This window comes from Macrobrachium nipponense, chromosome 30 (genome assembly GCF_015104395.2).
Source record: "Macrobrachium nipponense isolate FS-2020 chromosome 30, ASM1510439v2, whole genome shotgun sequence".
Lineage (NCBI taxonomy): Eukaryota > Metazoa > Arthropoda > Malacostraca > Decapoda > Palaemonidae > Macrobrachium > Macrobrachium nipponense.
In genome coordinates, this window is record NC_087218.1 from 57,002,212 (window position 1) to 57,022,370 (window position 20,159).

Here is a 20,159-nt window from a genome sequence, read left to right on the forward strand (position 1 = left end):
TCATTCAAACGACACAGCACTCCAATGGGTAGAACAATGGTGCGATAAGATATGATGATGAGGTGGCCTATGATGTTGCTCGCCCAGTTTTTTTTTTTTTCCCACTACATGTGACATCCACAGTCTACCGACTGTCAAGTACCTAATCCATTGCTTAGATCAACAAAGCCTCGCTGAGCGTCTAGCGATGCACCCATCTGTCTATTCTTATCCAGGAATCGAACAAGTGTCACCTTGCTTGGGATGGGACATGACTAGCTTGTCTATTATAATGCCGTCTCAATCAGTCTAACCAGAATTATAAGAACCCAGTTTGGTTGACAGTCTTTTAGTTGAGGATCAGAATCAAAACAATCTTTATAATCTTCCCTACCCTGCCACACTGCATCTTACTTTATCAATAAACTCTACTCTTCCATGAAACGATATTTTACTGCATAGCTACAAACTCGTCTGATGGCTTTATAAGTATACTGAAAAGTGTGTTTATCCATGTAAATGAAAAAATCAAAATCTGAAAGATACCACAGTTATTCAAGACAGTGAAATATGTTTTACCAAAAACCGATCATAATACACTGGCTTACTGCTTTTAGAGTTAGTAAAGGAAGTCTTCACTCACCTGACTCCACAGACGCCTCGCCCGATATCTATGGTAAAAATACAGGGTCGAGCTTCGTCGTCTTTTTCAGGATATGACGGGTTCCTGAAATAGGCGTGGTGGGACCTCATAGAACCCCCGCAAGTGTGGTCAACTGGAATGGAAATGAAATGGTTGAAGGGTGAGAAATCGAATGAGGAAGAACTCCCATCTTCCATTTGAAGGAAAAGAAGATATTGTGATATAATGAGGCGGCCCAAAACGGGCCGAGTGCTGTTATGACCACGGACTCGCTTCCAGTAAAGAAACTAATTATATGAATCACGGCAAACCGAACAAAACGAAAACTTCCTCATTCTGGAAGGTAAGCCAAGCAAGACGATTGGGCCTTTGCGTCAGAGATGTGTGGGTGCTAACACGAGGGAGATTTGTTTTCATATAAAGATTTATTTTCAAAAAATAAATTTTGATCCAAAATAAAATTATTTAATAAAATCAATAGTGCGATGTTTAACGTAAAGTTGCTCATTCTTAGATAAAGTTTGTATTAGTGATTCCACGTCAAACATTTACTGAAGTCTATGTCTTTAGCCATAAGTTATAAAGATGAAAAACGAAGTACATTTTGCTGGTAGCTCTTTAACTGGACGAAATGAGAGGACTGGACCGAAAGGGAAACGGAACTTCATTTTTGGTCAGAGACAGAAATGGAAAGAGAAATGGAGAAATAATTATAATGACATGACTGCTTGTATCCCAGTTAGAAACATTCTCTTATGGAGAATCTTAAACTGAATAGAGAACATTCACATAACTCTGTAGAGGACAGGACAGGAATATCTTTGTAAAAATGCCTGCAAAAGAAAATTTACATAACGAATGAAGAGAAACAAATAGGGAACCTATTAATGACAGATCAAAAGACTTGACCCCTACGTTGAATATTAAATCCTGTAGTTTATATTATTACACACAGCGACTTTGTTTCTGCGACCGACCTAATTTCACAACAAAAAATATTGCCAATTTGCTCGTGGCTTCGTTTTAGGGTGAACTAAAAAATTGCAATTATGAAGCTCTATTATGGAGTTCTCAGAATAAAATCTAGCAGTAATACTGATTGTTTTCTCTCCTAACTCGTCAGGATCGGAACGGAAATTAAAAGAAAACTACATGGAAGGAAATGTCATAGTTATTTCTACTATCATTGCTTTTGTACTTTCGAAAATCGCTTCCATCAGGGTCCTCACAAAACTTTACCAACACTAATGGTGACATTTCTAGTTCTTAATACTTTTTTACATTTTCATGAACTAAAGAAGGTCAAACAAAAGCTCTGTCCAGTCAGTTCCGTACAGAAAATATTCAGCAAATATCAATATGGCTGTTATTTCTTTACTCCCCTTTTTAAAAACATGCCGTTTAAAGGCCCTGTCATTTCTGCACTCGGACTGAATAGAAGAAAAAATGGAACTACTTACTAACACAGCAAATGTCCTTGGAGAGGCCACAGTATCCAGCATAGGAGCCTCCTGCTCCCAGGCACTTTGACTGTTTCAGACAAGCTCCTACGGTCCCGTCCACACTGCATAAGGGAAGTCGAACTGTTTCGCGATTTTTGTAACCAGGAGAACTGTCGAACATTTCTGGCATAAAATAAAGCGAAACGTCGAATGAGAGGAAGCAACACAGATCAGAACAGAGAACTATTAGCTACAATGAAAAAGAAGCAAAGAAATGACAGTGAGAAAGAAATCTTAATGCAAATTTTTAAAATATATTTATGAACGAAAAAGACACTTCCAACAGAGAAAAAACACGTAACATTCAATTACGAAAAGTTATCCGCATTTGGTGTTCTCGTAATTATACAATTACTATGAATATATATATATATATATATATATATATATATATATATATATATATATATATATATATATATATAATATAATATATATATATAATATATATATATATAAGTCATATCACATTACCGTGATTCATATACATACATCTAGCTACAAAATATCCTTTAATATCTAATTCGCTCTACCTCAGAATTAATATATTTTCATTTATGCTTAACCGAAGGGGAATCGAGGTGGGTTGATGCCGTCTCCAAATCAACGAATACCTGAGCGCGAAAGGTATTTGAAGGTGAGAGACGGCATAAACTTATAGCCTCTTGCGGTGGTGGGGTGGGTAAAAGCTTCACTGACATCCTGGATTTGTATGGTTTCACATGGGTTCGCACCCGGGTGGGGGCAATTCTATTATCACAAAAAAAAAAAAAAAAAGAATTCCCCTTCGGTTAAGCATATATGAAAATATATTAATTCCGAGGTAGAGCGAATTAGATATTAAAGGACATTTGTAGCTCGATGTGTATATGTATATATATTATATATATTATATTATATATATATATATATATATATATATATATATATATATATATAAGAGAAATAATTGTTGTCATTATTATTAATATTCAGAATAATTGATAATTTAAGTAACAAGCACCTTGGTTCTAACCAATCTGAAATTTATTACAACGTTTACAAAACCTTCCAAAACAAACAAACAAACAAACACGTAGAAGGCTGGCAGGGACGAACAAGGCCTGCGGCATCACAGCTTTTCTGAGCAGTGACAGTTGATAGAAAGGACTCAGGGCTAAATTTAATGTTATTACGGCGTCAGTAACTTAGGAGCTGTGACGCCAGTTTTAATAGATATAATCAGTCAATCAACCATTCCTGGACTGACTGGTTTTGGATCTGGGCTAAGGAATATATCGTCTTTGGTTATTGTACAAGAAAAAAGTACCATTTGTTATCGGGTATTCGTTCTTTAACTTGATAATAATAGTAATAAGTTTATTCTACAATCAGGTAACAATATATCTGGGTTTGCAGAAGGTCCTGATCTGTTACTTCAGTCAGATATTTCTGGAATTCCAATTTTATGGCTCTTCATTATCATGCAGTATCCGCTATTTTCATGATTCTTTCCATTTTCCTATTCCCTGGCCAGTATTTTATTTTATTTTTTCGCTTCATTTGCAAAATGAATTTTAGTAATGACCTCCGCCAAAGATAGCATGCTTTCGGTCCTGTCTGGCAGTTTGCCTGCTTGTTAGCAAGAAAATGAGACAACGGAAAAGCAAATATTCTAAGGAGTTGATAATAAGATTCACAAACTTTTCTAGGAATTTTGTTTTGGCAGAATCTGCATCTTCCAGGAGTCATCGTTATGACCCATCTGTTTTAGTTTTCTGTAAAAGAAAACTATTTTGCCTGGCTCTGTCTGTACGTCCGACCTCAGATCTAAAGAGGCTAGAGGGCTGCAAATTGATATTTTGCTCATCCTCCTTCCAATCATCAAACATTAAATTGCAGTCCTCTAACCTCAGTACTTTTTATATTATTAAAGTTTAAAGTCAGCCATAAATTTCACCATCATCGAACGAATTACATTATCAGTATTATAGCCATGTGTACCTTAACTTCAGTCTTGCCTTGTGTATCAATCCATATAATTCCATCTGTTAACAAACACAAATGAATGTGTGTGACTTCTGTTTTCATTCTCATGGTGTCAGTGCTATAATGGTCATCACGAAGATGACCGACCTGGCCATACCCAACGATTCCAGCCTCTTGAGCAAGACCATCACCGCTGCCTCCATGCATCCACTCCCATTCACACCCCACAACCCAGAAGCTTGGCTCTTCAGGGAGGAAACACTCTTCGGATCGAAGAAAATAACCTCCTTGACACAGAGAAAACGCCGTCCTCGAATTCCTGCAAGTCGCAGGATGGCTCACAGAACTTCCAGAACTTCAAACCCATTGCCTACGAATTGCTGAAGGATCAGCTGAAGTCATCCTTCAGCATGCCACCCACCCTAACAGCCAAGAAATTCATCAACTTTGTGGGGGCACCCATAGGAGATGAGAGGCCATCACACATCTACAAATAGTTGCAGGTTCCCATCTGACAGCCAATCTAAGTCATCCCTGGACCTTGTGAGAGAGGTACTCCTCACAAAACTACCCCGCCAAACAATGGCGTCAATGCCCAATGCCTCCACCATAACAATTGAAGAATTCCTGAAGTTGGTCGACGAAGTTCACATGGCCCACAAGATGGCAGGGTCCACACAACAGCACCACCACCACAACAGGCCCAGCAGGCAACTGACACAGAATCTGACAGCAACCCAAAGGGACCAGCCACCCTCATCCATAAACAAAACCTTCCCAAGCAATTCATCAGAGGAACGACAAACCACCAGCGGGGATATGCTATTTCCACTGAAGATTTGGGAAGAGTCTATAAATGTGACAAAGACTGCCTGTTTTCAAAAAACATGCAAGAGGGTTGCACCCACAACCCAGCTAACTAAACATCAGCGGTGAGCTGCACTTACTAGAGGCTCCACGTGCTTCTTCATCAGCAACGAAAAGTCAGAAACAGAATTCTTCGGTAACCCTGGAGCATGTAGGTCATTTGTGCCAGTCAGTCTGAATGAGCGACTCAACCCCGCTCCACCTACCAACCCCCATGTATCCACTGCGAACAGAGCACCACTCAAGATGTATGGGAGATGGGATATAAAATTCATTCGATGGGAAATTTTACAGTTGTACCTTCATCATAGCAGATGCAATGATAGCAATGTTAGGAGCAGACCTCATAACAACACACAAACTGCTAGTGGATGTAGCATCAAAACAACTGACCCTGAAAACAACTCTAACATCATCTCATCAACAACCACGCAGACAAACCACCAAATCACCGTCAGTACAGTAGCATAGATGACAAATATTCCCCATCGCAGCAGCTGCCCCACCACCAGAAAAGCAACAACTTCTACAAACTAATGAGAGGTCTTCAAAGACGACCTGCAGCACGAATGAACCAAAACAGCAAAACACAATGTCTGGCACAACATAAAAACTGAGGGTCCCCAATCCACTCAAGCTTCAGACTTTTAGCCCCAAAGAAGCTCGCCTATGCTAAAGAATTTTTCTAGGAGATAGAGGATGAAGGAATATGCCAAAATAAAACCAGCCCATGGACATCCCCCTTCACAAGGTACCCAATCCTGATGAAACATGGCACCTGTGCGGAGGCCTCCCGCGAATAAATGTCAAAACAAAGCCAAACATATCAGGTATAACCAACCAGATGAACAGAGCAACAAATGTCTCCACCAAAATAGACCAAGTTCCAATAGCAAAGGAAGATATAGAGAAGACTGTGATCATCACCCCATTTGGCACCTAAACGTTCAAATACAGGTGTTTTGGCCCTCGCAATACAGGGGCAACCTTCCAAGGACAGATGGACAAACTGCTTGGCAACCTTCCATTCTGTGCTTGGTCAGTGTCGATGATATCCTTATATTTAGCCCCATCCTCTATCAGGATCTTAAAGACATCAAAAAAAGTACTGCAAATACTGAAAAAAACATACTCATAGTAAGGGAAAACAAATGCAATTGGACAAAGCAAGTAAGCCGTGAGGGCATTAAACCCCTACCAGAAAATATAAAAACAATCACCAACTTCCTAAAACCAACAGCAATTAAAACATTACATGAATCTTCAGTACTAATCAACTATAACCATAGATTCATCCCTTACATATAAAATTATGAGCTCAATATATCAATGCCTACTAGGAAAACCAAAAAAAGTTAAATTGGTGAGGAAATCCAGACAATGCATTTCTTTTAGCAAAACAAGCATTAACCTCTGCAATCAAATTATTTTTTCCTCTACCCATGTCCCTCACATTGACACCAGATGCAATTAACGTGATGATGGGCACTGTACTAGAGCAGGACACAGATGATGGTCATCATCCACTGGGTTCTAGCAGTCTACAAAGCCATCCGCTATTTTTGCCACATGTTCGAGGGACGACTGTTTGTCATGCAAACAGACCATCAACTCTTAGTGCACACTTTCATAATGTCAGCAGGAAAATGGTGAGTAAAGCAACAGCATTACCCGCTAATCATCAAGAGTGACAGGGGAGTCAACTTCATGCCCACCATGTGGAACACCCTCGCAGGCACTTTGAGGACAAAGATAACACACACGATGGCTTACAGCCCAGAAGCTAATGGCATCATCGAAAGGCTACACCGGCCATTGAAAGCATCACTCACTACCAGATGTCAAGGCAGGAACTGGAGAAATGAGTCACCATGATCTTACTGGGACTAAGGATGACACCACACACAGCATTCGACATATCTCCAGCAGAATTCCTCTACGGCTAAGCATTAACATTGCCAGCAAAGACCCAACGAGCCCAACATCCACATCCAACACCCGAAAAGTAGAACAGACAATGCCAGCAAAGACGACCCACCACATGACCAGAAAAGTGTACATCACCAACGATCTGCAAATGCAAAATATGCATTTATAAGGATAGACGCAAACAGAGCCCCCCCCCCCCCCCCCCCCCCCCCCCCCCCCCCCCCCCCCCCCCCCCCCCATCTCTCCATTACTCAACCATACCACATCATCCAGAGACAACACAAGGCCTACCAAATGACAGTAGATGGCAGGACAACATGGGTCTCCATCGATCCCTTAAAGCCAGCATTCATACTAGATACCAACCTTCACCCGTAGGCCTCCCCAACGGAGCGAGTCCTGTAGGACCCAACGCACCTGTTTCGTTCACTCGCTATGCGTTTGTTGTCTGAATAAACCTTTAAGTCTGTATACGCTTCCTCTTTCTCACACATTCGCTTCAATGTATTTCTTATTTTATTCTTTTACAATATCACTTCACCCGAAATTTATTCACTTATTTGGCCTTATTACTTTTCATCATTGTTTTTTCTACTAATTCACCATACGACTTTCAGTAATTTCTTCTATTACTTTGTTCATGTGCGTTTGAGCATCAAATAAAGAAAACTGTGATTAAAATCAATCTCTTTTCTCCATTATCATGTTATTAAAAATTCAATAAAGCTAAAGTGAACCGTTTCACCAAAAATCTGTCGAAATCTGTTCTTGGCTTTTCATCATCGTTTGTAATAGGCAAAACGTTCAATGGTGTTAGAAATCTACTGCGCTGAAGATAAGTGAACATTCTCAAAATATGAAAATCTACTGTTCTATTCTACCTACTTGTAAATATTTCAGAAAAACTATGAAAAATGTCTTTTATATATGTCTTATTGTTTATGTATCTCATGTGCTCATGTGTTTTCGTCGACCTTCAACGCTAGCAGCCCCTGAGGTCATTTGGCATAGGACATTATATAGTTCAAGATTTCTTGAAATGGGCTTTGTAAGAGAATTCAGATAAAATACTTTGATAGCAGACGATAATTCATATAGTTATGATGACAGAGTATTTCATATAGGGAAAATATTGATTAACTTTATAAGTCATTACAATTAAACCACAAATAACCATTTTATTTTGATTTACAAATTTATGATCGTTCTATGATCTTATCAGAATCGCATGGTATAAAGCGATGTTCTGGTGCATAATATTTTGTGCATAAGGAAAAGAAGCCTCCGAGAGAGAGGCGGGCTTATATGTGGAGTGCGAAAGCCGTAGAGTGTTTCAACACCCTCTGGGAGAGCCCAGCAAATTCATACCGACTGTGCTGCATCATTTCTTTCACCAGATCCTGAATGAAATAATTAGCAATTTTAAAAGAAGGCTGAAAAGAAGAAATCTGAACTGTAACTTACGTCTCCCACTTCTCGCTGATTCCTCTTCAGAGCTGTCGGGGAGGACTCCCGTCACGGCCACACACCTGTTGACGGAAAAATGCAATTAGGTATATTTCACCTCATGGTCTAACTCATTATAATCCCTTGTAAAGAAATGTGTAACGTTTTCCAATTAGTCACGTTCCTTGTAGCGATATCTTTGCGACTCTAATCACGTATGCAGATAGAGTATCTCGCTCATTCCTAATAATTAATTCATTTATTACTAACGCAAAATTAACTTCTTTGTAATATTCATTATACCGGTGTGAGCGGTAGGAAGGCATTCTGTCGGGTCGTAGAAGTAATGATTATAGCAGTTAACATGTGGTACTAGTCTCTTAAATCCAAGTTAGAATAGGATACAATAACCATCAATTCATATACTCCTAGTTATTTAGTCTTCCAGACCTTTCATGAACCATTGCCGCTTGTAACTAGTGTTTACGCCCACTATTCAGGGTTTGCGGCAAGACTGTGGCATTTGACATGAGTGGCCGTCAATCCTAGGGAGCAATCTTATAAAATATAGATGTCGATTAAAAATTGCTAGCGTCATCGGAAGGATAACTACTAGTATCATCATTAAAATTTCCTGTCTTGGCCATGGCACCCTCCCGCCTCCTGTGCCATCAAAGCAAGGTTATGTAAGTTCCTCCCAAAGAAAGGAAGCTTCTATTACTTCGCCAAAGGTTCTGTTGTTTTCATTTTAATTAAACAGAATATTTCTGTGGATCTGCATGACTAGAAAACATTTTTATTGCTTTTTAGTTCTCTAGAACAAACACAGGAATGAATGATTTAAAATAAAATCATAATATATAAAATAACAAGTGGTTACTTACAGCTACTACCACTGTAACTACACTTACCACCATTACAGTCCCCATAATGACTATCAGTGACAATATTGCTGAAATTTTACACCACTTGCTCATAAAAAAGTCTTATTTGAGCATTAAAAGAGAGCAAAACCAATGAGCAACCTCACCACACAGAAATTTTCCTCCTCCCGAAAAACAAATCAAACATAATTCCAGCTTCGCGTAGGAGCGGAAAACCACTTCAGCATCGCTTGCAACTGACATATGTGCCATCCTGACATAAAAGACCGATACTAAAAATTCAAAAATAAAATCTAGAAAGTTTACTCACATGACAAAAAACTGGACCAACGAACCCATCTTCATTCACTTGCTTGCCAAGGTGGTGGAAATGAAGAGGACGATGCCGTCTGATGCAGAATGAACACGGGCGAAAATCAAAGATCACAGTGAATTAATTTCTTTCACTGCATTTCTCGCCTACGGAGTTCTTGTAGACAATCTACTCCCTTTCTTCTCGGCCCTGCAAAAGATATTCACACGTTGAGAAAGCTCACCTGTTAATCCAAAGTCAAATAATCATATTTGAGATGAAATTCCCGCATACATAAACGATATATATATATATATATATATATATATATATATATATATATATATATATATATATTATATATATATATATATATATGTAAGTGTTTACATAATAAAAATATGGAATGTTAGTCCATATATATAAAAGACTAGATTGCTTGCAGGAATGTGATCAGACTAGAGACGCTAAAGATGACGTATACAATAAAAGTAGGCTAAGATAACATGCCGTCACCTGTAGTCATTCAATTGTTTATAAACTTTAGTCCAAGCTTCGTGCTTGAGCACTACCGCCTACGTGTCCTGTCCGAGGTCCTGCATTTGAATTGTGTGTTCGTATGAAACTATGTCATTGATTGTATGTTCATATGTTCGAACTACTGTCTGTTCCTTCATAACTTGTAACAAAGATGGTAGACAAGCAGAAGAGAGTTAGCTATCGTCATTAGAACCGACCTGTACCTCTTTACCTAAGCTTTATCATGTAGAGGAATAGGATTAGCCATCATCATTGGCAGAAGAACGATCAAGCTATCGTTATTAGAAGACTTGTACAATCATATCTGATCTTCACCATGTAAAACTTCAGAAGAATATATATTTTTTATACTTAGTGTTTTCTACAAGAACCTCACCGAACCATGAGTTTAACACATCGTCGTAAAGATAATACCGACTTCGTAAGTGATCTACAAAACCCCAGACACTCCATTGAAGATGGAAGTGCAATACCAAAACCGACTTAGCGTATTAGATTATCGCTAGTCTAACATTACCTCATAGGGCGCCTTATCATACAAGGCACAAGCCCTAATGTTGGTGGCCAGCGTACCAGAAGAACTCTACAACGTCCTACGAAGAAAAAACCAGAATAATAAATCATGTATCATAAGAAGTCAACGACGACGGAAGCAGCAGATTCTTCAAGCAACCTAGTATCATCGTTAGTGAGCGACTTCAGAAAACAACAAGAACTCTTTAACGACGACGAAGCCAAGATTCTTCAAGCAACTTAGTATCATCGTTAGTGAATAACTTCAAGAAACAAAAAACCGACGTGTCCTTTTCCTACGGCAACGGAAGCTTCGTCTCTCATTAGAATCATTCAAGAAAACATCGTTAGTGAGCGTTTCCGGCGCTGCAAGAAACAAACCGAACGCGTCTGCAGCATCGGATTTTCCAAGGGCTCGAATCATCCAAACAACGCGCACGGGGAAACTCAAGCCAAAAAACCAGGTCATCCGCTAAATAGAGAAGGAGGACCAAGGCCGTGTGTCGTTATCGGAACACCGTGACTTCCCACAAAAGCAAGCTAAGTACAATTTTTTATTCATTTGGAGTAACTTTGAGTGTTTCCTTTACAGGTCGAATTTCGTTATTCCTGTGGCTGAAGTTACGAGACATTCTTAATCTTACTTTTTTTACAGAAATTATCTACATCTTTGAGATTTCGCTACTGCGAGTTTTTTATCTTTGAGTGTCTGTTTCCAGAAGTTCTACTGAAATATCATAATCATATACTATGTTAATTTTATCATTTTGGGTGATTATTAATCCCTTAAGTAACAAATCATATTAAACAGTGAATATGCGTTTACGCAGTGGACGTCTGTATTTATACAGATGCATGGATAGGGTCGTTAAGCACCGTAGTGATTAGAAAACACACAAAACACAAGTGGAACACCCGTACAAATTCTATTATAAATTAGAGGTAACACTATTTCGGGTCATGACAATAAATGCTCCTTTGCAAAGTCCCGATCGCAGTTTTAGCCTTGAGTTTTTTGAGTTATATAAAATATCGAACCTCAATGACTCAACGTAACTTTAAAAAATATGGCTGGATTGCAGGAATAACATATCTGTAAAAAAACTTTCATCAGGCTAAATGCGCTGACCAGGATCCCTCACTATTTCAAATTTTAGCAAAGAATGAAGTACAAACAGTTAATATGGAATGCAGTAGTGATAACTTGTCTTATTAGTAATCGCTCAGTTCCTAATAGTTCGTCATTCATTGCTTTATACGTAACCAGCAACATAATGCTAAAACACACAATACGTTGCCGATGGTAATAAAGAGAAGGATCCTAATTATTACAAAAGAAATAGAAACAGTAGCCCGTTCAGAATCAAACAAGCAAACTCGGTGACTGTGTCACCTAGTCAAGCGGTCAAGGTCAGTCAAAACTGCCGACGTTTTCAAAGCAAAGCAAATTCCACACAATAAGCGACTCTAGCAGAGTGGGGAAAAGCGATGTTGGTTCATACATACCGATATCTTTTTGAATTAAAAAGGATTTTTTCCTATGAAAACACACGACCGTATAAATAATCAGAGCAGGTTTTTCGTTTATTTTAATACATTAAGTTATAATAAATACTGGTGGATTAAGCCCAAACTGTAGCGCCGTAAAAATTAGAATATCTGTTTTATTTCTTAGTAAACGTAATATCCTGTATTTACGGACTCACTGTCTGTTGTTCGAACTTCCCTAGAATGAGAAGTCCGGATAAGCGAGCGCGCTTACAGATACCTCTATAGTTATAAAAAACATTGATCTGTATCTAGCGTAATTGTAAGATTCATCTAGGGGTATACAAAATATTATCTTACATCCTGCAAAATAAGGCGTGTTTATCAAATGAAAATCCTATAAACCTTCAAACATATTAAAATCCGTTTGAACAAAAATGAGACAGTTAATCAAACAATAACTATATAAAGGAAACTATACACATTGTCTCATAAATCGTAACCATTGTTCAAATGACCCAACAGATTCTCCCACAACCGCAGTCGTAGTTTGCACGCAAAATCTCGAGAAACATGCACCCTCGAATGTCTTAGTGCGTGTAAAAAGACTTTGCTGGGAATGAAATTTTAATCCTTCCCGACACTCTGAAATATAACGATTTCCGCGAACAAAGCCCTATACACGGTTGACTCGTAGCAACAAGTTAATATAGTAATCCAAAAAACAAAAAACCTATACATATAAATCGCATTTTTTATTGTTGCTAATTTTTTCCCGTTCCCAACCAGTTCGTAGATGAATCTCTCTGATAATCTATCTAAAGTAATATCCGTAAAGTCATTCAAGCAGAGGTGATTCAGCAGAAATTTTTTTTATTTTCTACCTGAATACCAGGAAGTTTCTCCACTAGCGAGTGATCTCTGAAAAAAAAAAACGGATGTAATTTAACACAAAATACGGTCTAAGGACAAACATAAAGCTATATACGTACCTTCGTATAGACTCTCAATGGAATTTCAAAATAGAGATAAATGACGAAGTTGAAAAATGTTAGTAATAGGAGTCATAGGAAATCAAATAGCCCATATAATTTTTCCCTCAAACGTCATGTCATAAAAGATCGGACTTGGCGTATCTGCGTAGATTTTCTGTCGCTTAAACAAGGAAACGACTCCCGATAGTTTCCAGTGCCATGTACCGACGACATCTTATCTCTGTTAGGTTAGAATAAATTTTTCACCAGCTTGGACTTACTTTAAAAGCTTTTACCAAAATACCATTACCTAAGTGATTGTACCTCATACTCCGTTTCAGCACACTCAGGGGACATTATCAATTTTTACGTATGCCTCCGGCTTACGTTGCGCCCCAATTACAATATAGTGTTTGGAGACTTTTAGGGGATAACCTACATGCCTATATGGATGATCTTGTAATCTTTTCTAATACCTTAGAAGTACATTCACATAAAGTAGAGCTAGTGCTACAGAGACAAAGACAAATAATCTCAGAGTAAAATATCTAAATGTGAGTTTTTTAAAACCGAACAAGTTTATCTGGTTTTATGTTGTCTAGTCAAGGTCTTAAAGTAGTCCGTGGTAAGGTGTCGGCTATTCATAACTTCCGGTACCTATTAACGTAAAAGGGGGATACAGCACTTTTGCGCTGTAGTGGGTATTACAATCGTATGTAAATATGTAACTCTTCAATCATGACAGCTCCTTTAACAGATCTTACGAAGAAGAGCGTAGATTTATTATGGTCTAAAAAGCATCAACAGGCGTTCGATATCTTAAAAGCGGAATAATGCAGCTTACCTAACTTAAAAATCCCTGATTTAAATAAGGAATTTTTTTTTATTGCAACAGACGCCTCAGACCAAGGGGTAAGAGGGATACTACTTCAGTAATATGATAAACAGTTCTTTCCTATAGCTTTTATTCACGTAAACTAAAGCCCTTTGAAAGTAAATATGCAGTAATAGGCAAGGAAGGGCTAGGTATCTTTAACTCACTAGTACATCTTAAGTTCATAATATACGGCTATCCTGTTAAAGTCCTCACTGAGCATCAGTCACTTACCGAGTTTTTCAAAGGCTTTAATCACAGTCCAAAAGGAACTCGGTGACAAATGATCATTCAGGTCTTTGGAGCCAAGATAAGATATCTACCTGGGAAGCAAATATCATAGCTGACGCATTATCCCGCAAATCCCGCACCATACAGCAAAGAACCATTAATTAGACTAAAAGATATAGAAACATCCGTGCCTATTGTTAAAAACCGTATCTAAACAAGAAAATTCCTTAACCCAAGAGATCGCGACCATTGAATATCTGGGTTGGAGCGCAGAACTGTTACAAACTGAACAAAGCAAGTGTCAACAGTGATAAGCAAAGCAATAAACACCAAACAATAAACACTTCGAAACGGAAACAGGGTCAGTGGCTAGGCAAAAACAATAAACACTTCGAGCAGAAACCCTAAAGCAAAAGTATATTTAAAGTATGGGTATCAGAATAATGTAATCAAATGTAATATTATATGTAGGTCCGTGACGAGGAAAACCCGAAGCACAGCAGATGACTAACGACCAGGTAGTAGTAATAATCTCTTTCATACCAATCGTCATAAACTGGTTGCATTCCGTCATCCAGGGTTCTCTACTATGTCACAGAAAGCCAAATCACTATTTTACTGGCCTACAATGCTTACAGATATAAAAAGCACATAACTAATTGTAACACGTGTCATGAAAACAAGGGATACACTAAGACACCTGTCAGTTTAGGAGCCTATCCTGTGGCCAAAATCAATCCTTGAAAGAATATACGTAAGAATTATTAACAGAATTACGAGTCTGACAGAGGGAATAACACTTCTTAGTGTTAATATATTCCTTGACAACGTTATATAGAATTAATAACACTAAAAACAAACACCGCAATTGAGTGCGTTAGGAATATTTATGAGTGCTAAATCAGTAAACATGGAATTCAACACATGATAATCTGACTCGGGTGGTGTAAATCAATAATAATCTCCTTAACACGTTGTGTGAATTCCTTTCCATTAAGAAAACCAATAATATATTTTATCACCCAGAGTAAATCGGTTGGTAGAATAACTGATAATTAAATAGGAAGTGTCAATGTCTTACGAGTTACAACTCGTGATATTGGATCCGAACTGGATTATAGCGGTTCTCGCGGTTTTAAATACCTTTATCATTTATATCTTGTATCTATAGAATTGATGCCGCAAGTAGCCTTATACGGTACGCCGCTAGAACACTTTTCCACATATTCAAGCCAACCATTATTTTATCATATATATATAAAAAAATAAATAAAACATCTAAATATATAAATAAATAAATATAAAAAAAAAAAAAATAAGATAAATATGGATACAAGTGGAGTCAATATAATACACTCCGTAAGAAGTCGGAAGGGTTACAAATTATAATAAAAAAGGAATCACGATAAAATCAATAAGCAAAACGTAACCATAGATAATTAAATATCCAAATATATATGCGTAAAGATTTGAACTCTAACTTAACGCTTTAGTAATGACAAATAAGCTAAAAGTTCAAACACATATCCAAAATCTACTGACATATTGTCTGTCCCGGTGATTTATATTCGTAGTCAATGAAAAAAAAAATTAAATAAATAAATAAATAAATAAAATGATAATACATAAAATAAATAAAATAACATAAAAGAGATTTTAAAATCAGGAAGTCTAGAAGTGAAAATGTTATCTATGAAATAATCCTATATGAATCTTATACAGGGCTAATAATATATATAGAATTTGTATGGAAACCTTTTTCCTTAGTTTCAATAAGGAATATTTAATTTAACATAATCATGCAGTTTTCCAACATGAAACTAATATATTGTTCATTTTGGTACTGTTTTTTTTTCAGACATTCTTCTCATGTGGGTCGAGTATTAAAAAACAAAAAATTTATCCTAAAGTCGTATCTCTTACAGCAAGTAACGTAACTCTTAGCTGGCTGAGAGCAATCTCCTGCCAAGTGACGACGTCATCATTGCCGTATCAGCATTTGTTCCTTTTAACCTCAATAATCTGCTTACACAGGCTTCATCTCGCGATTGCAAAGCAGTTGCTGGAGAAAGGAATGCTTAGCCCGAACTTCTCATGGGCAAGGCAGACGTTATGTACAAGTGTCTATCGGTATGCGCAATGCAACTTGCAATCATTTTAAAATTAATAAACAAAATAAGGAAATAGAATTTCTATAACATCAAAATGAATTAATTTTTTCTGAACCTCATAGACATTTAGAAGTATCACGATATGGATATGGATTGTTTACTTGCAACATTAGCTTATTACAATCCAGGTAAATCACATTCATGGGAAAATGTCACATTTCCTTGAAAAACCCAAAGTTTATTTAGAAATTAAAGTTATTACATAGGGGTTTTTTTCGTTGCATCTCCTACCTATTAATAAAGTTTTTTAAATTAACCTCAGAGGATGCGCGCGAGAAAATTGATATGAAAACTTTTGTTAGGCCACATAGGATCAGATTTTATCACAACTTAATTTCAGTTAGCATAGCGAAATACAGAATCATGATTAATCTTCTCTTTGACTCTTATGTTGCCTGGCAATCTTACAAATAGCTCCGTTTCACACTTCTTTGTCTAGTAACGTACTACCAGTAATATCGAATTTTCTTTGAGATTCGTAATGATATCTATTTATTTGTTATAATTATGGATATTTTTACAGTCATCATAGACCTGGATAGGTTCAATCATTGTAATTCCATGGATACATAAAAAAAGTTTGTACAGCGGACTCTTTTGAATTCCAAAATATCAGCGAATTCATGTGGTTAAGTCTGGTCTAAATAGCTCTCTTCCCTCCCCTGTATTTGGATGTCGTCTGAATTTACTTGCCCTTGTGACAAGTATAAATTTCACTTGCAGGCTGATTAATGGAAACCTGGTTACAGTATCCTGCAGTACGAGAGTTTCACATCGCAACTTCAAAAAATCGTTCGTCGCAGCGGACGACTACAGTCAAGTAACAACCGCCTACAATGTGAAAGGAATTTCATGGACTTCTTCGACCGACACCGTATCGTCGTTAATCTCGTTTTAATGCGGAATGCTCCGGCGGCTGTCGGAATCGACTACGAATGGGACATACTTCCGACAATTACGACCCGAAGGATATTCAACTTTACTTTGCTGGCGAAGGACTCGTGCTGGGGATGTTTTGTTTTTTTTATTCATCGCGAACGTAATCGTGTAGCTTAGGTATGCAGAGAATAAGTATGAGCGCAAAATAGAAACGTTGACCCGCCCAGGCAAATTTTCCCCTTGTTTTAACCATTGAAAAAGGCCGTTTCATTTGGCTAAAGGTGGTTGTCTGGAAACTGTGTAATGGACGAAAAAGTTGTTCGAAAGCTAGTTAAAAGTGAAGTAGTATAACCTCGGTCATGTATCCTATATATATAAAGTATCATATCCTATATATAAATGATCATAAATAACAGAATCGAAATATATTTTTTGCGTGTACGCAATAGGAATCTCTTATATAAATGATCATAAATAACAGAATCTAAATATATCTTTGCGTGTACGCAATAGGAATCTATTTAAAGTGCACATATTAATCATAACTTATATGAATCCATATCATATGTATAAAACAAATCAGGGTAGCCTATAATCAATCTGTACCTTTTTTCTTACCAATATCTGCAGTTATTTATGAGTTAGTATATTGATTAATGAATCAGATATATAACATTTAGCATAAAAATCAACGAATCAATCAGCATAAACATTAATAATTTTATCAATTCATATATGAAATTTTTTATCAGTTAAAATATGATTTTTATCATGTTAATCTTCATTCTATGCAATTGTCAGAGTACATTAGTATTTTCTGTAGCATATGTATCTTAATGAAATGAAGTGAAAAACTTTATCATTATATATCACGTGGTCACTATTATTTACCAATATCATTGTTTTATATTTTATTACTTGAATCAGATTCATGTACACGATGAATTTTTTATTTACTAATATATATATATATTCACATAGTGTCGTATTCACACTCCTATAAGTCAAATGCAAGTCAAGTTTGAGTAATATTCAGTAGTTGGTTTTGGTAGCTGACCGAGCTAATGTAAGTGTTTACATAATAAAAATATGGAATGTTAGTCCATATATATAAAAGACTAGATTGCTTGCAGGAATGTGATCAGACTAGAGACGCTAAAGATGACGTATACAATAAAAGTAGGCTAAGATAACATGCCGTCACCTGTAGTCATTCAATTGTTTATAAACTTTAGTCCAAGCTTCGTGCTTGAGACAACTACCGCCTACGTGATCTGTAGCGTGTCTCATTTGATTGTGTGTTCGTATGAAACTATGTCATTGATTGTATGTTCATATGTTCGAACTACTGTCTGTTCCTTCATAACTTGTAACAGAGATGGTAGACAAGCAGAAGAGAGTTAGCTATCGTCATTAGAAGACCTGTACCTCTTTACCTAAGCTTTTAATCATGATAGAGGAATAGGATTAGCCATCATCATTGGCAGAAGCGATCAAGCTATCGTTATTAGAAGACTTGTACAAAATCATCTGATCTTCCAACCATGTAAAACTTCAGAAGAATATATAATTTTTTATACTTAGTGTTTTCTACAAGAACCTCACCGAACCATGATTTAACACAACCTCGTCGTAAAGATAATACCGACTCGTAAGTTGCTCTACAAACCCCCAGACACTCCTCAATGAAGATGGAAGTGCAATACCACCGACTTAGCGTATAGATTATCGCTAGTTTAACATTACCTCCATAGGGCGCCTTATCACCAAGGCACCGAGCCCTAATATATATATATATATATATATATTATATATATATATATATATATATATATATATATATATATATTTATATATATTCAGTTGTATTCCACATAGGAAAATGAAAAAAGGTATATCTCAGAAAATGCCCAACAGTTTCGTCCTCCAATGGACCTCTTCTTGGAGCGTTTATTAAGGAAAGAGATAAAGTTTACAGTGCATGCGGCCAAGAAAGGCCTAAAATGTTTTTAAACATACAGTTACCAAAAACTAGCAGTTTGAGCTACAAACTATTCAGCAGTAAAATAACAATAAAAACAAGAATAGCAGTTGAGCAAATGAAAAATACCAAAATATCTAGAAGGCCCTAATTAGGGCTCACAAAGTAAAATTACAATGGATATTCCTTAGGGAATGTAAAGCGGAATGCGTGATGCCCCGTTCGTTGATGACGTTCTGCAATGAGAAGAGGAGTGTTTACTTTTGGCAATTTGGAAAACATGATTTTGAATTTACACATCGATAACGCGAAGAAAGAAAAATGGAAGCTTTATTTGCTCAGTCTGTACAACTACATGGTCAGTTTTTAAGAGATATTCCTATGGACTGGCAAGCGAGGTTATTGGATTATGTCTACAATCAACTACGACGTCAGATCACAGTGCATAAGAGGAGGCTTGATAATAAATTAAGATTTCTCATATCGAAGTCTGATTGGAAAACATATGGGAAAAATACCAACTACCTTAATCTGTCGTCCAAAGTTTTAAGTGAAAATGAGAAGTGTGTATTAGAACTGGGACTGAAATTCAATAATTCAACGAGAAAACCTGATATAGTGGAAATCAGCAAACAGTTTATTATCAAAGAGAAATGCTATACTGATAAACCGGATATATTGAATGCACTAAATTTGGCCAGAGGTGTTGTGTATGGTGCATACTCAGTACATTGTACTTTTAACTTCTTTCCGAAACGTCTGAATAAGGCTTTGGACTCACTCAGAAAAGACAAAGATATCCACATAACCAGGGCAGATAAAGCTAATGTTGTTGTTGTTTTGGATCGAGGAGACTATGTTGATAAAATGAACATTCTGTTAAATGACCAAGATACGTATGAACATTTGATTTCTAATCCTTGTGAGAGAGTAAATGCCCAGTTTCATAAAAGATTGAGAAAGATATTTGGGAACAATCAATATATGGTTAGTACGTT

General features: G+C 36.9%; 1 protein-coding gene across 1 annotated transcript in view; it reads right to left on the bottom strand.

The window, feature by feature from the left end:
* LOC135202554 (serine protease filzig-like) overlaps positions 1-20,159 on the bottom strand; it is a 91,523-nt gene that overhangs the window by 41,354 nt on the left and 30,010 nt on the right. The window contains exons 2-5 of the mRNA XM_064232034.1: positions 9,529-9,720; positions 8,353-8,417; positions 2,083-2,247; positions 623-755 (exon numbers count right to left, since the gene is read on the bottom strand). Of these exons, the coding sequence (XP_064088104.1) occupies positions 623-755; positions 2,083-2,247; positions 8,353-8,417; positions 9,529-9,563 (398 nt within the window). The 5' untranslated portion in view covers positions 9,564-9,720. The remainder of the gene's footprint in view (positions 1-622; positions 756-2,082; positions 2,248-8,352; positions 8,418-9,528; positions 9,721-20,159) is intronic.